We start from the raw sequence: 22,853 nt of genomic DNA, 5'->3' as shown, positions 1-22,853 counted from the left end.
ATTGTGTCTAGGCAATTGCAGAGGGATTTGGGTTGGTTTCAGTAGCTTTTTTTTAAAAAAACTAACGGTCAAGAAGGTTTGACATGGACACTAATCAAGGAGAGAAGCAACCTGGAATTAAGGAGGAAATTCCTGACAGTGAGGACAATTAACCAGTGGAACTGCTTGCCACCAGAAGTCGTGGGTGCTCCATCACTGGAGGTTTTTAAGAAGACACTGGACAGCCACCTGTCTGAAATGGTATAGGGTCTCCTGCTTGAGTAGGGGGCTGGATTAGAAGACCTCCAAGGACCCTTCCAGCTGTGTTCTGATTCTGATTGATTGCTTCCTGGTTCTGCAAGAGCAGATCCACCTATTGACTTTCTCACTGCTTAGTTTACAGAGAAGTTGGGTGGGTGAGGACCACTAGCAACAACACACTCATTTTCAGTTGATTGCTGCATTCCCAGCCCAAGGGTGATACCGTTTTAAAAGCAGCACACTCAATATTCCTAAACTGTTCCTAGCTTTTTGGTTCTGGAGCTGAGCGTAGTGGATCTTTTGCTTGCCAATGAAGATGAGCCATTAGCAAAAACTTTAACTTGACAATCTGCAAGTAAAGCATGCTGTAAATTGTTCCATTTAACAAACACATGCACGCTCAGTTAAGTTTGGATACCAGGGTTTATAGGAGTATGCCACATACTAAAAAAACTATTTTCCCCCCAGCTATCCAGTCCCCGTACCTCTTCATAACTTCCCTCCCGACAGCTTCCCACAATAGGTTGGGCATACCAGGATTAGTATAGTTTGTCCTCAACTTACAACTACATTTGAGCCCAAAACATCTGTTGTTAAGTGACACGATTTTAAGTGAGGTTTGCCCCATTTTACAACCTCCTGCCACCATTGTTGAGTGAATCGCTGCACTTGTTAAATTAGTAATGCAGTCGTTAAGAGTCAAGTGATTTCCCCATTGACTTTGCTCCTCAGAAGGTCGCAAAAGGGGATCACATGACTCCAGGACACTGCAACCGTCATAAACATGAGTCAGTTGCCAAGCAGCTGAATTCTGATCACATTCTATGCTGTAATGGTTGTGTGAAAAAACGGTCATAAGTCAAGTTTTTTTTAAATGATGTTGTAACTTCAAATGGTCACTAAATCAACTGCTGTAAGAGGACTGTATTTAAACTGTCCTGCCTTCAAACCACAGTTTGAACTGGGCTTAGACACCAAAGCTTGAAAGCCATTATAGTTCATGCTTATAGGCCAATCCTGCCAACATCAAAGGTAAGGACTGCAGCCTGTGGTCTAATGAAACATGTTTTCTAGGGATCCAAGATTTTTCACCCTTTGGAGGGGGGGGGGAAACACACCTTTGATCACAGTTCCTAAATCACCTTTCTCCAGTCAGATGCCTTTTGGCTGGGAATTATGGAAGTTTAAATCCAATTTATCTCAAAGGAATCAAGTTAGAGACGGCTGTCCTATACCACAGAATTTACTGACACATCTTCATACACATCATTCCACAGCCTGATTTTGATGTCATCTAATACTTCAGTACTCTGAAAGTGTGAATTCTAGTTTTAAATAGTTTTAGGTATTTACTGTGAACTGTTATGAGACTCGTTAAGATGAAAGCTACATAGAATAGTTTATTCATAGGAGGAAAGTCTCCTTTCTGAGAACAGATAAGGCAGAATTTTGGTATGCTCTCCCCTAACACCGAAAACTCAAAAAGTAAATTACAAAATATTGTCCGTTAGGCCACTACATCACCCAGAAGTACAAATGTAGTAATAACGCTCAAGAGATTATCAATTAGACCTAAATATTTTGCAGGTAAGATTTTCAACATCTGTTTTAAGTGGAAACATACAAATGTCCATTATAGAATAGGGAAAAAAAGATTAGGAAGAACTGGAATGAAGAGAAATGGAGAACACACCACGTGCTACAACATACTGCTTCCTTGCATAGTTGCAATCATTTTTAAATATTTTATTAAAACTGAGCACAACATACTAAGCCTGAGTAAAACACAGCACATCCTCTAAGACAGGAAATACTCTCAAGAACACCTCACCATCTTAATAACCAACAACCTTCTAATCATGTGATAAACATCCAGTCACATGAAGATATTTAAGTCTTTCATTTGAAAAAAAAACATATTTCTCAGCTTTTATTTATTATTTTCACATATGCAGACCTATTAATGGAACTTCACCTCCTGCTGCCTTCCTGGCTGTCAGCTCAGACTGGGAATCTCAAAAGGTACAAAGATTTACAACAGGGCCATAAACCTGGGGGGGAGGAGAGAGATCAGGAGCCTTGTAGCTCCCCTGACATTTTTTTTTCCTATCCAAAAAATCCACTTTAAAATAGCAATGAAAAACCCAGAAAATCCTTGCCTTGAAAAAACAAAACAAAAGATGGCTACTGTCAAACTTGGAAGAGAACTGTTTTTTTCAGCAAAAATAAATTTTAAACTCTTTAAATTAGGGACAACCCCACCAACTTCATTCCAACGTACAGAGCCTTCACTTCTCCTACTTTGGTACCTAAAATGTCTTTGCAAGATGCCTCTGCAAACCTCCTTCAGTAAAACCAAACACACACACACACACACATACATTCCTAGTTATTATCCCCCTACACACACATACATACACACACACAAAACTTACCTCATCGGCACTCAACTCCTCCATGGTTTTCCTCTTAATGGTGGAAGGAGTTTGGGGGAGGAGGGCTCCGCTGCTTCCCTCGAGGGAGGAGGTGCTTGGGTGGAGGAGGAAATGTCTTTAGGTTAACCCCTGTCCTGATGCCTCTTTCCTAAGGAGCGCTCAGAAAATGCATAGTCAGAGGTTCAGAGCTACCCGTGTCCTTCCCCCCCCCCGCTCTTCCTCCTCCTCCTCTTCCTCCTCCAAGTAGATCTGCCTTAGCAACCCACCGGCTCCTTCCTCCCTCCCTCCCAGCTTCGTACGGCCTGAACTGCATCAACCGCCCGCCTTCCCTCCCTCCACGCCGGCTTTGCTCCTCCTCCAGACCCTGCTCTCTGCTCCAAACTGGTCCCAGTCTAACCCCGGGATTGGGAGGAGCGTCCTGCGGCCGCCACCCTCAGACAGCCCCCATCCCTCCCTTTGCACCCAGCGCTCCTTCCTCTCCTGGGCCCTTATCCGAGCTGCATCTGATGCTGCTGGGGAATCTTTTTTTTAGGGGTGGGTGGGTGTCAAGCCCTACCTGTCCTTAACGCCCCACCTGTACAGACGAGGAATACACACACAGACACACACTGAGCTGCTACCTCACTCCTCTGCGGGGGTCCCCAGGGGGCAGCTGCGCCTGCGGCCTCCCCCCCGCCGCCTCCCCCCCGAGCGCAGGCCGCCTTGTGGGTGCGCCAGCGGCCCCGGGGGTCCCATAGGGAGCCTCCCCTCCCTCACCAGGCCGGCCGCGGAGGGCGACCCGCTCTCGTCTGGGCGGGCGGGCAGGCCCAGCAGCTTTCCCCCCGCCCTCCGGACCCCGACGACCGCCCAGGCCCAAACCAAGGCGAGCGGGGAGGCGGCGCTCACCGGCTGAAGCCCCCGCGCCTCCCAACTCCCGCCCACGCGTGACCGCCGGAGCCCCACTTTCCCCTCCGCCGCTGCCGCCTCCCCGCGCGGAGATTATTCATCAAAACAAGAAGGCGGCGGCGGCCATCTTGGCGTCGGATCACGTGACCGCCGCCCCGCCGCGCGCCTCGCCTGTGCGTCAGCGCGTCGGCGTCCCTCCTCCTCCCCCCCCCCTACCGCCGCCAGGCCGGACCGCGCGTGCGCGCCCTGCGAAGTCCACCCTGGGCTACCGAGGGCAAGCCGGGCCCGCCTCCCAACCGCCTGACACACGGAGGAATGATGGGTGGCGTTGGCCAATGGCGGTAAAGGAGGAGGGCCTTCCAAGCTTTTACCCCAAGCTGTCATCCGTTCGGCGGTTAAGCCAATGGAAATGGAGAGGCGGGGAAAGGAAAAGAGAGAGAGAGAGAGAGAGAGAGAGAGAGAGAGAGAGAGAGAGAGAGAGAGAGAGAAGCCCAACCCTCTACGTAATCTTACGCTGGGCTGAAAGGACAGCAAGCTACTGTAACGCGAGGGAGTAGGCGGGGCTTGTTGGGGCTTGCGCCATAGCAACAGGGGAAGGGGTGGGGCCAGAATGGCGCCAAAATTGAAACTGAAAATGAAAAGGGGCTTGTGAGGCAGGCTTCAATTAAGTTAAGCCAATTAAACCAGGGGTCTTCAAACTCGGCCCTTTTATGACTCATGGACTTCAACTCCCAGAATTCCTCAGCCAGCATACCTGGCTGAGGAATTCTGGGAGTTGAAGTCTATGAGTCATAAAAGGACCAAGTTTGAAAACCTCTGAATTAAACCAATATGAAAGGATAGCAATGAATGCACCAGCTGACTTCTTTTGTATAGCGTCATCTGATCGTTATTTTGCCAGCATGGTCAATGGCGCATTCCCAAGATTTTTTTTAAAAAAAAGCCTTGGAAAGAGGCTGCGTTCACCGCACATCTTAAGTTCCATTTTCTAGATCTGCACCACCAATTGGCCCATCTCGAAGTGGAAGAAAAAAAAAAGTCTATCGACACACCAGGCAAACCCACTAAAACTCCCATGAGTTTTAAAAGCATCGACGTCAGGCACTTTACTATCAGAGGGTGGGAGCACAAGAAAATATAATTTTAAACAATACAAAAACGCAATAGCCGACCAGCAAAAGGGAAAAAAATATATTTTCAGGGGATGCCTGCCCTGCTTAAAAACTGATAAATCTTCTTGGGTGTTCATCCCCCACACCCTTTTGCAGTTGCAAGGGACCAAACCGAGGGTGCAGTTCAAATTCTGCCAGGTGCACCCCACAACACACCAAGCTAGATTCAGACTTCATCCTCCTAAACCTGGTTAATTTGGTAACTGGGTTAGGTTTGTCACATGAATAAGACCAGATCCTGCTCTCTGGCTCATTTCAGACACAGGAGAAGAGCCATGTTAAAAGTCCTCAGGTAGCAAAATATATAGATATATATCACGGGGACTTTTTTTTCCAACTAACCAACCATTGGCCCAGATTTCTAGCCTATTTGGAAATTCTCCTGCAAGTAAGAAATTGCATATGGGGTGCCCCCTTCCCAGTAAAAGGAGGAATCCCAATTGCTAGAATCTCAATGTGGTGATTGGAGAGGGCACCTAAAATGTGCTAAACCACCCATCATGGTTTATAAAGTGAAAATTGGGGTCCGACAACAGGTTATGCCAGAGAGAAAAAATGCAGCTGGACAGGTGTAAAACACTCCCAAGGAAGACATTTTTGGACAAATGTGTGGCAATAAAGAAAGTAGAAAGCCCGAGCTGCATTGCCAATACGTTTAATGAAGTGACTTGACAACAGTTGCCTTATTTGCTCTAGGAATCCTTAAGAGGGTTTCCGATAAGGAGGCAATGGAGAAAACCCTGAAGCTCTCCATGCGGTTGACTTGCAGCGAAAGAGGTGATGCCTTGAAGGTGGCTTGTGTTGAGGCGTCCCATTTCACATTCACGCTCGCTTGAAAACTTGCGTGCTGGTTTGGCCTTCGCAACGGAGCTCCTATGCATAATAGAGACAGCCATAGCCTCAATTGCTGGGAACCAACCTCAAGCTACTTTAGCCAAGATGGGTTGTAGAGAGAGACCCTGGCGTCTCAAATCCACCCCACAATCCAGTTCGCCTCCCCCACTTAACTCAGACCAAGTTAGGATCAAATCCGGACTCCTTTCAAGCTTCTACCTCCTCAGGATCCTCAATATCAGGGGTCTTCAAGCGTGCCTGGCTGAGGAATTCTGGGAGTTGAAGTCCACAAGTCATCAAAGGGCCAAGTTGAAAGACCCCTGCTTAATATCATTTGGTTTACATTCCTTTGCTTCCATTTTGCATTACTTGGCTATCATGGATAGGTTCACAATTCAGTTGATGGATGCTTCATTATGATAATTTTTGTTTAAGCATCATTTACAGAACAAGCCACAATTGCTTGGGTTGACACCACAGGCCACAGTTAAACTGCAAAAATTAGATTAGTGCACAGTTTCTTCATGGAGAGGCTTTAGGTCAAGGAAGCTCACGTATGGAATATTTAAAAAGACGATCTGTTCCCAACCCTGACACGGACCCCTGAACTGGCTATCGTTATCTAGTTCAGTTTATCAATTAATCCACCAAAAGATTTCCTACCAAATACAACTCATCTCCTTCAATCCAGTGGGACCAGCCTCTGTTTTTCTTTTCTCCGTTCTGGGTGCAGACAAGTTTATCATTGTTCCAAGTCACCACACTCTGCATTGAAAGGGGAAGAACAGAGAATTGTATTTTTTTAACGCTTAGTTTTAAACTGCAACAAATTAATTTAAAATGGTATGGCTAGAGGCATTATAAACAGATTTCTAAAACAACAATTTAGCCCACATTTCCTGCTAATTAAGGCTTTTTATAACCTTAAGCTGCCAGCATTTTCAATTACTGGGCCAAGGTAAAATCCACAGTGTCAATTTCCCTAAAAAAATCCCAGGAGAAAAGGGCTACAGTTTTATTTATATTTCATACTTCACAAGGACGACCGATTCTATTAAATCAGTTACCATATTAATTTTTCATAAGATGCAGCCTTTTTGCAATGCAAACTGATGTGCTCATAAATCTATTAAAGAAAGTAAAAAATAATAATAACCTTCAACTTAGAAGGTTGAAAGAGTTCGGTCTAGTTAGCAGGAAGAAAATTTCCTATCATTTTGACACAGGTCTCACCCAAACATTGTCAATATCTACTTTCAAAAAGCCCCAAGGGGGAAAAAAAGTCTTTGAAATACACATGGAAATCTTTAAAAAAATATGCCCAGTCAATGTTTGTAGGCCATAGCTGTTAATTTAAAGTTTCACATCAGAGGCTGGTTGACTTACTCTGCATTTTCGATTGTCCAATCCTTTGTTATCTTCATCAAACTCCTCTCCAATTTTGAACTCGACAAAATAGTTTCGGAAAGTGCTTGTCGTTTTGATACAAAAGAAATCCCCTTGCTGTTTGATCTCCTTTTGGGGCTTCAACATGTTTGCTATCTTGCGGGTTGCAAAATCTACACCTTTGCCGGACACAAAATGACAAACGGGAGTTAAGCAGTTTGCCGTTACATATCAATTGGCTTTCCCAGCTAAATGAATGCTGCCATGCTTGAGGCTGCCACCGTTTCTCAATACAACTCAGACAGGATAACACGAGTTGGAAGGGACCTTGGAGGTCTTCTAGTCCAACCCCAAGAAGGAAACCCTATACCATTTCAGACAAAGGGCTGTCTAGTCTCTTCTTAAAAGCCTCCAGTGATGGAGCACCCACCGCTTCTGGAGGCAAGTCGTTCCACTGGTTAATTGTTCTCACTGTCAGGAAATTTCTCCTTAGTTCTAGGTTGCTTCTCTCCCTTCTTAAGTTTCCATCGTTTCTTGTCTTGCCTTCTGGTGCTTTGGAAAACAGGTTGACACCCTATCCCCCCCATCTTTGGGGCAGCCCCTCAAATATTGCCAGTCAACAAACAAGCATCTCCAAGAAGGAGGAAAAGGAGGAAGAGAAGAGTTCAAACAATGAAGCCTAAAGCTCTGTACTTGCCTAAAGCCAACATATAGCCTTCAAAATTCTCAGAGCGGACCAGATTCCAGGTACCACTGAAGTCCACCGGCATGGCTGAAGAGATCAACCCACACTCAGAAGGTCCAAGGATTCAAATGGGAACCTCTGATTTCCCTCCCGCCTTCTTTATATAAGGGGAAGCAGGAAGGACTTACAATAGGAGGTGGGATCTGTTGCAGCTGGGCCTCCAGAGGATAAAGTTCAAGTCAGCTTAATCCAGGGTGTAGAGCTAAAGTAACTGTTGCATAAGTCACAGACACAGCAAAATGAAAGACCAGAGTCTTGTTGGAGTTTACTTAAAACAGGGGTCTTCAAACTTGGCCCTTTGATGACTGGTGGACTTCGACTCCCAGAATTCCTCAGCCGGCGCTGGCTCAGGAATTCTGGGAGTTGAAGACCACCAGTCAACAAAGGGCCAGGTTTGAAGACCCCTGACTTAAAAGAGCCATGAAGCTTGCTGCAGTTAGTCCTCGTGACCTTGGGACCCAGCAACGGTCATAAGTATGAACCCGTTGCCAAGCATCTGAATTTTGATCATGTGATCAGGCTGCTGCTGCAAACGTGGTTAACTGTGAGAAAGTAAAAGCATCCGTTCCCACGTGGGCGCACCGGTTAGAGGCTTCCCAAAGATGCAGGGAGAAAGAGGTGGCTGGACTTCATCAAGCAATTATCAAGGACAGGGGTCAGCGCGACCTATTACCCGGTACATTATAACTCACATCTGTTGTACAAAAGGGGACAGAGAAACACCCACCCCGCTAACCTTTGCTCGGGAAGGCATGGCTGCCAAAGTTTGCTCTCGGTCTCTCTCTCTCTCTCTCCCCAGAGATTTTTTAAAGCCGTGGGCGTGAAAGAGATTTCCTCTTGTTAGCCATGTTCCTCCTTTGGAGAGTTTGGAAACATCTGCAAAAGTACTCTGAGGTCAGGGAACTTGAACGACATTTCTAGGACGGCCAACTCAGCTTTAGGTCAAAATCTGCCCAGGTAGCCCTTAGCTTAATGGCCACAACTGAGGCCAACATTTCTGTCACTAAGCGAGACAGTTAAGGGGCGTTTGCCCCATTTTACGGCCTCTCTGGCTGGAAGGGAAGTGAACCACTGCAGTTAAATTCGTAACACAGTCGACTTTGCTTGTCAGAAGGCTGCAAAAGGGACACTGCAACGGTCACACAAGCGTCTGAATTTTGAAACCTGTGATCATGGCGAAGCTACAGTGGTCGTAAGTGTGAAACTTCAAACGGCCGCAAAACTGTTGTAGCCACACACACCCCAAAACTGTACGAGAAGCAGCTCTTCCATAGTGCTAGAATATTTTTCTTTTTATTGGAAGACTCTCCTGACCCAGCCTCTTGGCTCTTCACAGAGTTAAAACTGAACTGAGGACTCAACCACCACCTCGGTCGGTCTTCAAAGTTATTTTGACCCAGAATAAAATGTTGGGGGGGGGTCCACCCTAAGCCAGGGAACCTCTTGGCAATCCCTGCGGAAAAATGACAAAACTGATTTGATTTCTGGTTGCAATTTACGGTACTACGTTTATTATTATTTTTCCCCGTCCACATTACACCGAAGGGTGTGTGTTGATTTTGTGGTTCATTCACCTTGTGATTCTCTTACTGAGTTCAGTATTTACACACACACACACACACACACACATTTTCTCAACAGCATTGTGATTTTTAAGGGTAGGTTGCGTGGAAGGAGGCAAAGTGCAGTCCTGTGGTTCAAAACAACGTGGGCAAAGGACTCTTTGTTTTGCTAACAGCTAAAATGTGAAAAAGAAAATCAAACATTTCAAAGGAAAACCTCACATAAGCACACACAAACATCATATGGAACTGCGAAGTAAAGAAAAAAAATAATAATCAGAAGTAACAACATTGATGAGGCGGATTTTCCCTACGGGTATTTCTTATTCCAGCATGTATATTTTCTCCCACACTAAACAGAAAGTGTCAGTGTCCTGCCAATCTTCAATCATCACAGCCGAGTTTGGGTTTACTTTATTTCCCGTTATTTCTCTTTCCTCTCCTCTCCCCTATTTCCAGTTATTTTTTTTATTCACAGCTGAATTTAAAAAAAAAAAAAGATTTAAAATTAGCTCATTCAGAAATCTGAGCGGCAAAATGTATTGGCTCGTTTCTCACTCCTGAACCAATAGTTCTGACTCAACAGAGCAGCGTTTTTCAAACTTGGCAGCTTTAAGGCTTCGACTCTGAAAATTCCCCAACTGGCCGTGTTGGCTGGGGAATTCTGGGAGTTGAAGTCCACCCATCTTAAGAAAAAAACACTTGATTCAGGGGATGAAAAAAAATCCTGGGATATATACAGTGAGATAACCTTAGGAAACCACAGAAGGTAAATCAGATTTGGCAGTTCATGGTCCACCCACAATTGTCCATAGGAGGATAGACCACCTTTCAGCTGCAAACAAGTTTTATCTTCCTGACGGCCAAAATAAACCCACCGACATGATCAGTCTAAAATGGCTTACGTTACTGCATGCTCTAACCAGTTTCAAAAAAAATCCATGCTTGTAGAAAACTAGTATGTCAGAATGAAGCTTTGCCTGGTGCTCGTTATCTGCGTGGGAGGGTTTGTTTTGTTTTTTAATTTAGGGGTATGAATCACGGCTAAAGTAAAATCCGACGACGACAGACCCAGCATTTTAAAAACGTGAACATTCCAAGGTCACCTTAGCAGGCAAAGGTGGTTTCAAATGTCCACGCAGTTTAACAAGGATGGCTCATGTTTACAACGAAGAAAGTACTTTAGTGCATTAATCGACAAGGCACTCAAGGTGAGAATGACCCCAGACCCAGAACGGTATAGTTCGAGTCAGCCGAGATCGAGAAAGCCAGACTGCATTACAATTCTAGGAAAGTCGGGCGAGGTAGGTCTTTTCAGAGTAAAAATCTATTTCTCTGAAGATGTCGGCCTTACCCAGAGTTCATTTTTAGGGAAAGAATCTGGCCCCTTTAATAGCAGGCTCCCCATCTTTCGGAGCCCCTGTCCGTCACCGCCTGCCAAAACTGGAGCAAGGCCTGAAAAATGAGCTAATAAATGAGAAGCGGGCCTCAGACACACACAGAAAATGCCACGCAGAGGTGCCAGCCAACGATTCAGAGGCGCAGCCGTGCCTGTGGCTCCCCAGATGGGCCGGTTCTGTTTGAAATCGGAGCTGGACACCATCCTAGCCGCCAGTCTTTCAACCAGCCCCGAATCTCCGTGATGGGAGAAAAAGAGACAGGAAGCAGACTGGGGGCCAAGCCGCTGCCGTTCCGTAACGTCTTTTCTTTGAAGCTGCAGAAGCTCGGCGTCGTTGGGTTCGCTGGCTTTCTGCAAGTCGAAAAGCTTTGAAAGGCAGCGGAGAACCCCCCAGCCTGCGGTTACTCGGGCCAGCAAGCCGGCCACTTCCCGAAATTCAACTCGGGGGGAATGCAAAGGGATTCCACTGCCTTTGGGAGGGGAGTGGGCACTAGCTAACACCGCCACCTGCTTTCCAATCGGCCCACTCCGTCCCCGTGCCGATCAATTTTTGAGAGGCTCCCGGGCATATCTCTGCAGAGGAGCTAAAACCACGCCTGCGTTCTGGCTTTCGGTCTCAGCGGTGTACAGATTGTGCTGTTCAATGTAGGACCGAACCGAGTCGGGCACCAGGTACCGTATGCTCTGGCCCCTTCGGAGGGCTCGCCGGATCTTGGTGGCCGAGATGTCGTTGGTGATCCATTCCTCCACCAGCTCGATGTTCTCCTTGTGCTTCCACAGCGTGTCCGACTCGTAGATGAACCTCTGGGCATCGTTGCCCAGCCTGGTGATGCAAACCATGCCGTGCTTGGAGACGATTTCCTGGATGTCTTCCGGCTTCCAGAGACTGGGCACTGCGAAGGACTCCAAAACATCCGTCCCACACAGCATCTTCAGCTGAGGGAGGCCTGGAGGAGACAGGAAGTTGGATAGCAGAGCCCTGGGCAACCATGTCTGCGACACGTTGCTTCCCAAAGGTTTAAATCCTGCGGCAATAAATGAGGAACGCCCTCTGGGTTGCCTCGAACTGGAGACGGACAGCGTATAAATTTAACAAATAAAATAAACCACTGCTCCAAGTGCCGGCTGACAGATGCCCACCAGGCCAACGTGGATGGTGGATTCAGCTTCAGGGGCAAAAAACCCGTTTTGCTTTTAATGAAAGCATCTGTCACTGCCCAGGGCAGGAAAAGCATTTGCAAATCAGCTCCGACACACCCTTGAGTGGGTCAAAATTGACTCCAAAGATGCCAAGGGCATTCCAATTAATAGCCAAAGTAATTAAACGAACCGATGCTTACATTTAAAATTAACCCAGGCCAGGATTCCAAGGAGTACCTTTGGGGAAAAAATCAGTTCAGGGATAGGTGGTTATGAAGAGGACCATAGGATCACCGGAGATAATCAAGCAGAAGTGAAGTGGCCCTCTTAGAGCAGGGGTCCCTAACCCTCGGTCCGTGGACCGGTATCAGGCCACGGTATGCCAGAACCAGGTCCGCGCAAGCCCCATCCGCAGGATGCAGGCGGTACACGAAACGACGCCCCTTTCGGTCCGTGGAAAAAACCTTTCTCCACAGAACTGGTCCCTGGTGCCCAAAAGAGTGGGGATCTAGAGGAAGACCGTCAGCTATGTCAAGGAATAATTCTTCCTATCAGAGGGCGAACTAAAAAAAACGCGCAGTGACAAGCTACAGCTCGAAGATCTTGAACAGAGGAACAGTTGGACTCAGTTGCCTCCTAACTCTAAACCAGGGGTGTCCATCCAACCTTTGGCCACCTGTGGACTTCAACTCCCAGAGTTCCCCAGCCAGCCGTGGGGAATTGAAGCCTTAAAGCGAACAAGGTTGGACGACCCCTGCCCTCACCGTTCCGCCGCCGCCTCCGATTTAGAGAAGACAAACTCACATTTTCGTTTGGGTTGATTCATTTGAATGGGGAGCTGGCTCCCCGCCGCCCGCTTCCTCTTCCGGCTTGTCCCGCTTGGAGGGGGAGCGTCTTCAAAGCTGTTGGCGGGACACGAATGCTTCAGCTTCTGCTGGTGATATCTAGGGGAACAGCATGGAAGGAGAAGTCTATTCCTAGGTACGCGCCAAGGGTTGGCAAGACTGAAGCTCTTTTGATCATTGAAAGCCGCGTTTCTGTCGCAGTGTTTAATCTAGGTGCACCGTGCTGGACCGAAGCAGGCGAGGAGACACCTCTGCTCCTCAAATTTGATCCGGTATCGGAGCAGATATAAGTTGGCAAGCTGTAATATACTACGATAGGTAGCATAAGCTAGTTTAAGGAAAAAAAGAAGGACTAGGGACGACATGATAGCAGTCTTCCAATATTTGAGGGGGGAGTGACACGAAGAGGGGATCAGCCTATTCTCCAAAGCGCCAGAAGAAGGCAGGAGAAGAAGCAACGGATGGAAACTCATCCAGAACTAAAGAGGAATTTTAGGAGAGTTGAGAACAATTAACCGGCGGAACTCCCTGCCTCCAGACGTCGTGGGTGCTCCATCGCTGGAGGCTTTTAAGAAGAGACTGGACAGCCACTTTTCAGGAAGGGTCTCCTCCTTGAGCGGGGGTGGGGTGGGGGTTGGACTAGAGGACCTCGGAGGTCCCTTCCCAACTCTCTTAATTCTGTCCTTCTGCCTGCGATCCAGTCCCACAGGCGTCTACTGAGGATGGGTCGAACTGAGAGACGCTGGGCTTTCGAGACCTCGCGGGCAGGGTGGGCTGAGAAGATGTGGAACGAGCAGCCATGCCGTGGCTTCCCTGCGGGAGAGGAGGGGAAGCGCCAGTACCTGAGGACTTTGACGGTTTCTTGCCACTGGGTTTGGCGGCTCTCCCAGTCGTCCACCTCCAGCCAGTCCGAGTCCTCGGTTGCCAGCCTGGCCATGGCCACCCGGTGACTGGCGCTGATCAGACTCTTCTTCAGGTAGGCGTCGCCCACGGGGGAGAGAATCCCTCTCACCACTTTGTACTTCCCTGCAGGTGTCGACACAGGGAAACCTGGGTGTTGCTGTGGCCGCAGGGCCCAGCCCGGCTCAAAGGAGCCTGCTTTAAATCACCGTTTAGCGATAAAGGTCCCTAGGGAACGTTGGGCCAAGTTTTTTTTCTCTCTCTCCCTTCTTGCTTTAAATTAGCGTAAGGGGAAGGAGGGAGGGAGGAGATGGAGAAGGAAGGAAGGAAGGAAGGAAGGAAGGAAGGAAGGAAGGAAGGAAGGAAGATGGATGAGGGGCAAATAATGGAGGGGAGGAAAGACGAAGGAAGGAAGGAGATGGAGGAGGAAGAGGCTTATGGAGAGGGGAAGGAAGGAAGGAAGGAAGGAAGGAAGGAAGGAAGGAAGGAAGGAAGGAAGGAAGGAAGATGGAGGAGGGGGGACTAATGGAGGGAAGAAAGGAAGGAGATAGAGGGAGAGACCGATGGAGAGAGGAAGGAAGGAAGGAAGGAAGGAAGGAAGGAAGGAAGGAAGGAAGGAAGGAAGGTGGAGGAGGGGGGACTAATGGAGGGAAGAAAGGAAGGAGATAGAGGGAGAGGCTGATGGAGAGAGGAAGGAAGGAAGGAAGGAAGGAAGGAAGGAAGGAAGGAAGATGGAGGAGGGGGGACTAATGGAGGGAAGAAAGGAAGGAGATGGAGGAGGAAGAGGCCGATGGAGAGAGGAAGGAAGGGAGGGAAGGAGGGAGGGAGAGAGATGGAGGAGGAGCAAATAAAGGAGGGGAGGCAAAAACGAAGGAAGGAAAGAGATGGAGGAGGAAGAGGCCGATGGAGAGGGGGAGGGAGAGAGGCTAAAAATATAGCAATGCACTGCAACTGCCTGTGGTTCCTACTCCCTATTAAGCCATGTATTCCCGGCACATAAAGAGTGAAAACGTAACCGGCGGTAACTTGAGAAATGGGGAAAAGAAAAGCAGCAGAGCCGAAAGAGTTGCAGCCAGGCAATTAAGTGCAAAGGGCTTTGCGGCCATCAGATCCAGCCTGCCCTGGCTTTGAACGAGAGAAGGCAGACGGGGAGACTTTTCAGCAACGTCCAGATACGCCCCGTCACAGCTTTCATCATCCAGTCCCGACAGGCTGGGGAATAACGGGACTTGTAGCCCGGAGCCTTGGGTGGGAGGGGGAACTGGGCCCTTGGACCACAAATCCCCCGCCTCCATCGTGGCTGGCAACGAACACACACACACAGAGACACACACACAGAGTTTTACCTGTTTCCTGCAGGTGATCCCTCGCCAGTTCGAAAAGCCGAAGGTGCATGTTGGTGATGGGGTTGAAGGAGCCGCAGGCCAGCAGGACCACTTGGGTCGGGTTGTCGGAATCCTCCATCGGCCTCGGCTGGAGCCGCTTTTGCTGGGGAAGAAGCGAGTCGCAACGGGCACACGCTGCGAGGCAAGGGGGGGGGGGAAAGGAAAGGTTAAAAAAAGAAGAAGAAAAACTTTTTTTAAGAAAAATTGTTCCCACCAGAACAATTTAATTTAAAAAAAAAAACACAGCAAGAGAAGTTGCGTCCTCCTTAACTAGCGTAGGAAACCAATCGGTTCCGTGCGAGGGAGGAAGATGAAAATTTGCAGTCTTCGGATATCCAGCCAGCTCTGCAACTTTTGTATTAAAAAAAAAAAAAAGGAGAGGAGGGTTATCGGCCTGTTCTGCGAAGAAAAAAACTAGGTTTCCGGTCCTCAACGTGACTGCAAGCTCAGGTTTTTTGCCAGGGCAGCCAGTCCATTTGGGGAATCCCAGTTTTAAAGGGGTTTTGGCTGCTGCACAGCAGTTAGCTTTCCTCTGCACATGCCAGCCGCTAAAGGACAGCGTGCGTTAAAACACAACAGACGGAATTATCTATTCTCCGGATAGTTTATTAATAAATATCAACACAGCACCGTCATAATCTGATCGCTTTTAAAGGGGCCAATAGTATTTCGCTCTTCATTCTCCCTCCTCTTCCCCCCCCCCGCTGAATAGATTTGCCAGGGCTGTATTTTTATTATTATTATTATTATTATCGTTGCATCCCTTTTAATTTCACTTCTTTGTTAGGCCCGTCAAGACGGGGAGCAAAACAGCAATCCGAGCCAGGCGATCTGGGGTTGAATTCCAGCCTTCCGGTTTCAAAAGCTCTTGGACGTGCGTGCGTTCGCCAAGGCCAGAAGCAAAAGTCTGAATAATGAATGCGGGAAAACTGATCTCTGGCTGCCACAGATATATATAAAAGGTAAAGGTAAAGGTTCCCCCGCACATGTGTGCTAGTCGTTTCCGACTCTAGGGGCCGGTGCTCATCTCCATTTTCAAAGCCGAAGAGCCAGCGCTTGTCCGAGGACGTCTCCGTGGTCATGTGGCCGGCATGACTAGACGCCAAAGGCGCACGGAACGCTGTTACCTTCCCACCGGAGTGGTCCCTATTTTTCTACTTGCATTTTTTACATGCTTTCGAACTGCTAGGTTGGCAGAAGCTGGGACGAGTAACAGGTGCTCACTCTGCTACGCGGCACTCGGGATTTGACCCGCCAAACTGCCGACCTTCTGATCGACAAGCTCAGTGTCCTAACCCACTGAGCCACCGCGTCCCTTACAGATATATATATATATATATCTTTGGTATATATATATATTAAAAAACCCAGCCTTGGCCAGTCACCTCTGTGGCTGGACGGCAGCAAAACAAAGATCGGGGGGGGGGGGGGGGGCTGCTTCTAAAGGTGGGAAGGGGGGGGTGATCCACCCAGGAAGGGGCTGGAGGTGGATGATCCGATTTCTTCCCCAGCGAGAGATCAGCTGAAGCTCAGATGGTCACCTGAAGCGTCCAGGTAAGGAGAGGGGGGGGGGGAGAAAAAGATGCTGACGGGGGAGGAAGAGAAAGATGCTGACATTCAATCCCTCCTTTGTCGCAGTGTTCCCACAAGCTGGGAAGACCACCAATGCACTCTTCACACGTACAGGAGCATCTGGGCGGGTGAAGTCCCAGAACTCCACAGGTGAGTGCTGAGTGGGAATTCCGGGAGCTGCCATCCCAACACCGCTTGGGGGGGGCGCAGGTGGAAGGAGGCCGAGTGGGTCGGAGAAGGAGACCGCCCTAAGGAAGAAGCCACGCCAGGATGGCTCAAAATACAGCTTCCGTACAGGTAGTCCTCGGCTTACAACGGCTGGTTTAGTGACCGTTCACAGTTACAATGGCACTGGAAGGCCGTCCCAGCATTCACACCATCAAAATTCAGACCCTTGGCAACTGACTCGTATTTATGACAGTTATAACGATATGTCATCCCCTTTGGTGACCTTCTGGCAGGCGAAGGGAATGGGGGAAGCCAAATTCACTTCACAGCCGTGTTGCTAGCTGAACAGCTGCAGCGATTCGTTGAACAACTGTGGCAAGAAAGGTCGCAAAATGGGGCGAAACTGCCTGAACACTCAGCCACAGAAATTTGACGCTCGGTTGTAAGTCGAGGAGGACCTATATTCAGAAGCAACTTTCCTCCGACTGGCGAGGACGTGCAAGAAAGCTGAGCGGTTCTCGGTCAAAAACCAGGATTCACACACCAGATTTTTGGCTTAGCCTTAGAGCCTTGTGGTTCGACTGGGACAGCAATCTCTCTGTGTTGTCTGAATCCAGACAAATTGTGGTTCGGTGCAAGGTATTAACCCAGCTTGCAGCACGTAAAACTTTTTAGTTAATTGCCCTTTTGGACTTCACTTGGAAATGCTGAGCCTGGATCGAAGACTTTGCAAAGGTCAAAGAAAAAGTTTCTTTAACCAAGGGTCAGCTTTTCCTTGGAAAGGACGCAACGAGGACAGCCCTTTAATCTGGGATTTACAGGGAAACAACTAAGGCTACAATCCCGCGTGTCTTTTTCTGCCAGGTTCTTGGGGAGCAGCCATGATCCACTTCTGTCTGGCCCACGCTGCCTATCACTTCGGCCGACGGCTAGCAAAGCCCCTGCGATTCAGACTGTAAGGTGCCACAACTTGGGGAGTTAACTCAGGCGCAGAATTAAACCTTGTTTCACTATTCATTCTGACCGCTTGCATTTTTACGCGGCCCAATCAGAGCGCCACCCTAGCTGCGCACGTCAGCATTAAATGGGGGGGAAAGGATGGATTTACGCCTGTTTCGTAATTCTGTGCGAGAGGTCTTATTTGACACCGTCGGAGGTGTCAGCAAGCAGACCACATTGGCACCCACTTTAAGCCAGGCATTAAAAAAACTTCTGCCACCCACCCAGGTGACTTATCCCTTGGACCTACGACTTTGTCCAATCTTTTGGATAGGTTTTCACTGGTGGAAATTGCACGCGTGCGATTCACTGCTTCACACTGCCTGCCACTAATTATCAAATGTACAGAATTATGATGATATATTTCCAAACCATAAAGGTACCGATTGTCTGGCTTCCCTTGTTTTTATTTCCTTGTTCTTCTCGCTAGGCAACTGGTGATTTTGGCCCTTGGGATTGCCGTTCTCCTTCTCCAATTCTACGTCCTCCTACGGTATTAAGTGGAATTTCATTTATTTTTTTTAAATTTTTTGATAGTCACTTTACATGTTGCATACCTTCTAGGACACGGGGACAGCCAACGGGAATATCCGGAGGAGTTCTTGAGAAGAGAGAACTTGCAGCCTGTCCCATGTGTGTTTTGGGGGCTTGGATTGGGGTTTATTTCGGTTAAAGTCTCCGCTAGAAACTTAACGGATGATTTCCTGTTTTCCCCTGGCGATTCAAATTCCAAGCTTGAAAGGGCTGGAAATTTAAGGGAAGGCTGTGGTGGGACAGATATTTTAGACTAAGTTGATAGTAAAAAAAAGAGAGCACCAGGGCTGGAAAGCAATGCCTTTAATAAAGACTCTTCAATTTAGCATTAGGAAATTAGGTACCCGTTGGAAGTTATAGAAGGGAAGGGCAGGGAAATTCAAAGACAAGTCCGAAAAAGTGCAGATTGCACATGCAAGTTAGGAGAGAAACAAAGGAGGTTTCCCAATGGGAAAGGCAGAGTGCTTGGCACTAGTGGAAATGGGGCAAGTTAAAGGCAAAACTGTGCAAAGGTTACATATAGCGTATACTGTACGTTCAGCAGAATTCAGGATGGCCTGCCAAAAGGCAAACCGTTAACTCTTGTGCAAAACGTTGGTAGAAAGTATCAGTATTCCAACTCACATTTGAAGAACTGCTACTTATGAACCTGGAAGACGTGGCTACTGGCCCACCTTTCTCCCTGCCTTGTTGTTTCAGACCTAAATCTTCTCACTACTGCAACCAGCCCCTCCTCTACAACCTGGTGGGAAGCATCATCCTGACGTTCTTGGCTACGGGTGTGTGAAGGCGGCTCCGCGTCACGAGATGACGGCTTCTGCGAGATGGGTGCCTGTGGCTCACCTGAGGCCATCAGGATGCACATCTTTTTAGCCCCACATCTCCTTAGAACTACCGCAGCCTTGAAACAGAATGTCGACCGGGGTTGTTGTTTTTTTTGCATTGCTCCAAGCCTTAACGTCACTCTTTTGGCTTCACAAATCTAAACGTTTGTGCCGCAGGGAAAAGACGGGGGGGGGGGACTCGTATAGCTAACGTGAACAGACTCCGATGGATGCCATTAAGGACTGCCCAAAGCTGTTACCTGTTGCTTCTGCCTGCATGTCCACCTCCACGAGCTAACTGTCCCTCTTACTGTCTTTTTAAGGGCTGGCTTTGATCTTAGCCACGACGCAACACATCCCGTGGGAGCTGAGCGCCACAATCTTGGTTTTCGGACTCGCCTCTTTTGCGGAAGGAGCTTATATCACTCGACTCACTGCCTTGGCCCCACAATGTGTATGTAACGGCTCACGTCTCCCGTCGGATTTCATCCCACTGGGGGGAGGGGGGGCAAAAAAAAAAAAGACTAGTGCAGGTAGTCCTCGGCCCACGACGAACAAAGGAGCACCCAACCTCTGTTGCTAAGCGAAGGCAGTGGCGGAAGCGAGTTTTGCGGCCATCTTACAACCTTTCTTGCCACAGTTGTTAAGTGAGCCAGTGCAGTTGGTTAAGTGGGCCACGCGGTCGTTAAGCAAACCTGGCTTCCCTCTGGACTTTGCTGGTCAGAAGGACGCCAAAGGGGAAACCCGTGACCCCCCCCTGGGACGCTGCCATCGTAAATGTGAGTCAGTTGCCAAGCTTCTGGATTTTGATCACGCGACCCTGGGGATGCTGCAACGGTCGTTAAGTGTGACAAACGGTGACAAGTTACTTTTTTCTGTGTCACCGTAACTTTGAATGGTCACTAAATGAACAGTTGTAAATCAAGGACCACCTGTCCCTCAAGTTAAGAGAAAAGCTGGATTATTATTTTTTAAGCTGGACTTCGTTTACCATGGAGTGTTCACACTGGACTGATTTTCAAGGGAAGGTTTCTGATCTTAAAAGAACGTCAGCTCTGAATCCTAACCCTAATTCTGAATACCGACCGCTTAAAGGAAAAGATTAGGAAAGCTTTTTAATTCCTTGGTCATAAATAATCTCTATCTTCCCTAGGCCAGAACCACCCCTCAGCTTTATTATCTCTCGATGGCTCTGTCAGTGGCTAGCGTGATATCAGCCAGTAAGTATTGTGATTTCTCTTTACACAAAAAGTTGGCCGTGTGCTCTCCGGAGGGGTGTGTCCTTTTGTTATGAGTCAGCTGATCCCCACACCCGTGTCTTCTGCGGGTCTAAGTTGTGCTGAGGCACAGACACAAAATGGGAGGGAAGGGATCACATTCAGCTCTCGAAGTCTCTGCCCAAACCCGCCTTATTTAATACTCGGCGCAAGTATGATGTTTTCTGCACAATCTACTCCAAGGTTGGCTGTCGAAGCCTTCCCTAATTTGGTGCTCCGCAGATATGCAGGAATAAAAACTGCCACCTTAAGAATCGCTGGGTTCGCTTCCACGCATTCAGAAAACAAGGCGTACTGCCAGTCCTCAATTTGCAACCATTCGTTTAGCAATCGTTCAGCGTTACGGCCTGTAACCGTTGACCGTTTTCCGCCCTTACGACCGTCGTAGCATCCCTGTGCGGTCACGTGATCAAAATTCGGGCACTTGGCAACTGGCGTGCATTTATGACAGTTGCAGGGTGCCGGGGTCACGGGATCACCTTCTGAGAAGCCAACGGGGAAGCCAGATGCACTTAACAACCGTGTTACTAACTTAACAACTGAAGTGGCAACGTCGCAACGTGGGGCAAAACTCGCTTAAGGACTGTCTTGGTTAGCAAGGGGAATTTGGGGTTCAGTTGTGGTCGTTAAGTCGAGGGTCTTACCTGTCGTGCTGCACCTGTGATTTTTTGCATTTGGACACAAAATACGTCTCATTCCTTGACACTTTATCTCTCGCAGCCTTTTTTTCCATCCTGGGATTATTCTGGCTTGCCAATGTCATTTCTCCTGGACTGACGCTGAACGAGAAAGCCAAGACTGGAATCTGTTATAAGCCAGTGTCTGAGTGCGGCTGCCTGTGGCACATCTGACTGGCCGTGTGCCGACCACTGGACCAGGCAAAACCCACAAAGCTTCGGCAACAAAATCTTTCTGCTATGGCAGGATTGTGCCTTGGTTTTCCTTTTCTTCGTCAAGGAGGAGACAAGAACAGCCCTGGCAGCTGGCACAGCAAAAGACCCTGTGAAGCCCACCCACGGTGGAATTATGGAAGTCTCTTGTGATTCCAGGGACGGTTTAATTTGAATAAAGTTACAAGGTGGGCCCACTAGGACCTATTCTAAAGCAGCATTTAAAAATTAAATTCTAGGCAATTCTCTGAACCACGGAATTTAAGAATATGTACCTTTTCTCAATATGTGACCACTGTGCTTGGAAGAATTGCCTTTTGAGGCTGCAGCTGAGAGGTGTGAAAAGCAGGGAAAACCTCTCATACCGGTAGCTTTGCAATTCTGATGAGGCCACCCATTCGCGTACAGTGAGAATGCAGCAGCCTAAATCTCCTCAAAGGAAATGGCAAGAGCTTCGTACAGCTTTCGCACTACGACGGGAAAAATGTGCCACTAATTCTACAGTATACTGTAACCAGCCAGATGACCTGTCGTGTTACAGAAGACCCTTAAATCAATGAATATAAATGCACATCCGTGTACCGCTTCATTTTCTTCTCCTTGCGCCTGTTGAGCAATGAAACAAAATTGCCCTCAAAGCTGGTTATGTTCGGTGTAAAACTGCTCTAAGAATATGGCCTAAGAGCAACCTACCCAATTATCCTTAGTAAACAAGGAGCACATTAAAAACTGCTTTTGCAGTTGCCCATCCCCACCCAGCCCTGTCTAGGAAAGACCCGCCCTAGAAAAGCTCCATAAATGGGCACAAGATGGTTGCCCCTGCTCTTATAATAGAACTACACCTAGTTCCTCAGCATGGCCCAAATCTGGGGTATTATGAAGCAAGCTTCCCACCTCACCCTTCTAAAGGGTGGCATCTAAGGGATCCTGGCTGGTCTAGAAAAGGTCAGCAGGATCGGACCTCATCAGCCCTTGGAGACAACAGATGATGATGATGATGATGATGATGATGATTATTATTTTGCAAAAACTTTGCAAAATACATCAAGAAACTGCAGCTTCTTGCAATAACTCCAGCAAAGCTACAAAAAAATACCTGCGCTACTCGGAACATCTTACATTTTAAGGAGATACCTGGTTGATACAGCTAGGATGCTGGCAGCAACCTGTGTCAACCATCAGCGCCGGTCAATTTGAGCGTTCAGTTGACCGAGTTTCATGTTTTATGAATAAAAGTTTTATAAAAATATAAAGCTGGAAGGGACCTTGAAGGTCATCTAGCCCAGCCCCCCGCTCAGGCAGGAAACCCTATACCGGGGCTTTTCAACTGAATTGGTACAAAGAATAACACTTGCAGAAGATGGTAGCACCAACAAGCATCCCTCGCCTTACTAGTCTTAACTGCATTTGGAAGATCAGGGGCCCTCTAGGGAAAAACAGACGTTGACCTTTCTTTTATTAGCCTCTGATCGCCCGTCAGGCGGCGGAATAAGTCCCATAATAAATAAATAAACTATCGTGGCTCGCCGTCGCGAGCCAGGATCGCCCACTCCCCCAGCCCTCTCTGCGCCCACCCGCCAACATTGGGAGGCTTACCGCTCGGCAACGGCTTCAGCCTGGAACTGAGCGACGTGGTCGAAGGAGCCGGGAGGCGGGGGAAA

At 48.2% G+C, this 22,853-nt stretch overlaps 2 protein-coding genes and 1 long non-coding RNA gene across 8 annotated transcripts in view; 1 reads left to right on the top strand and 2 right to left on the bottom strand.

Moving 5' to 3' along the window:
• Positions 1 to 3,669, bottom strand: part of UBE4B (ubiquitination factor E4B) — a 38,445-nt gene extending 34,776 nt beyond the window's left edge. The window contains exons 1-2 of one of the 3 annotated variants that reach the window (XM_081341314.1): positions 3,296 to 3,669; positions 2,676 to 2,769 (exon numbers count right to left, since the gene is read on the bottom strand). In XM_081341314.1, the coding sequence (XP_081197440.1) occupies positions 2,676 to 2,699 (24 nt within the window). In that variant the 5' untranslated portion in view covers positions 2,700 to 2,769; positions 3,296 to 3,669. The remainder of the gene's footprint in view (positions 1 to 2,675; positions 2,770 to 3,295) is intronic. The other 2 variants (XM_081341313.1, XM_081341315.1) reach the window with 2 other exon arrangements.
• Positions 3,670 to 5,371: 1,702 nt separating this feature from the next.
• On the bottom strand, positions 5,372 to 22,840 carry LOC308675806 (nicotinamide/nicotinic acid mononucleotide adenylyltransferase 1-like). Of its 4 annotated transcripts, none has more exons than XR_014028211.1 (8): positions 20,947 to 20,981; positions 14,890 to 15,063; positions 13,486 to 13,669; positions 12,603 to 12,742; positions 11,335 to 11,605; positions 6,953 to 7,131; positions 6,230 to 6,331; positions 5,532 to 5,605 (listed from the first exon to the last, which is right to left on the bottom strand). XR_014028211.1 is itself a non-coding variant. In XM_081341360.1 (7 exons), exons 2-7 carry the CDS (start codon positions 15,005 to 15,007, stop codon positions 5,555 to 5,557), a joined length of 774 nt encoding a protein of 257 aa, XP_081197486.1. In that variant the 5' UTR covers positions 15,008 to 15,063; positions 22,789 to 22,840; the 3' UTR covers positions 5,372 to 5,554. The 4 variants fall into 4 exon arrangements, 2 of the variants coding, with proteins under 2 accessions (XP_081197486.1, XP_081197485.1); XR_014028212.1 differs by lacking the exon at positions 20,947 to 20,981 and adding an exon at positions 18,051 to 18,432; XM_081341360.1 differs by lacking the exons at positions 11,335 to 11,605; positions 20,947 to 20,981 and adding an exon at positions 22,789 to 22,840 and having other exon boundaries at positions 5,372 to 5,605.
• On the top strand, positions 19,400 to 20,886 carry LOC308675809. The gene is made up of 3 exons (XR_014028213.1): positions 19,400 to 19,479; positions 20,179 to 20,245; positions 20,754 to 20,886. It is a non-coding gene; the product is annotated as an uncharacterized lncRNA (long non-coding RNA).
• Positions 22,841 to 22,853: the final 13 nt, after the last annotated feature.

Source organism: Vipera berus (genome assembly GCF_964194415.1).
Source record: "Vipera berus genome assembly, chromosome: 17".
Taxonomy (NCBI): Eukaryota; Metazoa; Chordata; class Lepidosauria; order Squamata; family Viperidae; genus Vipera; species Vipera berus.
The sequence above is the reverse complement of the archived record's forward strand: the minus strand, read 5'-3'. Positions and strand labels throughout refer to the sequence as shown.

Bases quoted from the DNA above. Each gene is read 5' to 3' on its own strand.
- LOC308675806 (XM_081341359.1), bottom strand. From the start codon at position 15,007: ATGGAGGATTCCGACAACCCGACCCAAGTGGTCCTGCTGGCCTGCGGC. The intron at 12,743-13,485 runs GTACTGGCGCTT...CTGTTCCCCTAG, and splicing joins GAAACCGTCAAAGTCCTCAG to ATATCACCAGCAGAAGCTGA. The intron at 11,606-12,602 runs GTGAGTTTGTCT...TGTCTCCTCCAG, and splicing joins GAATCAACCCAAACGAAAAT to GCCTCCCTCAGCTGAAGATG.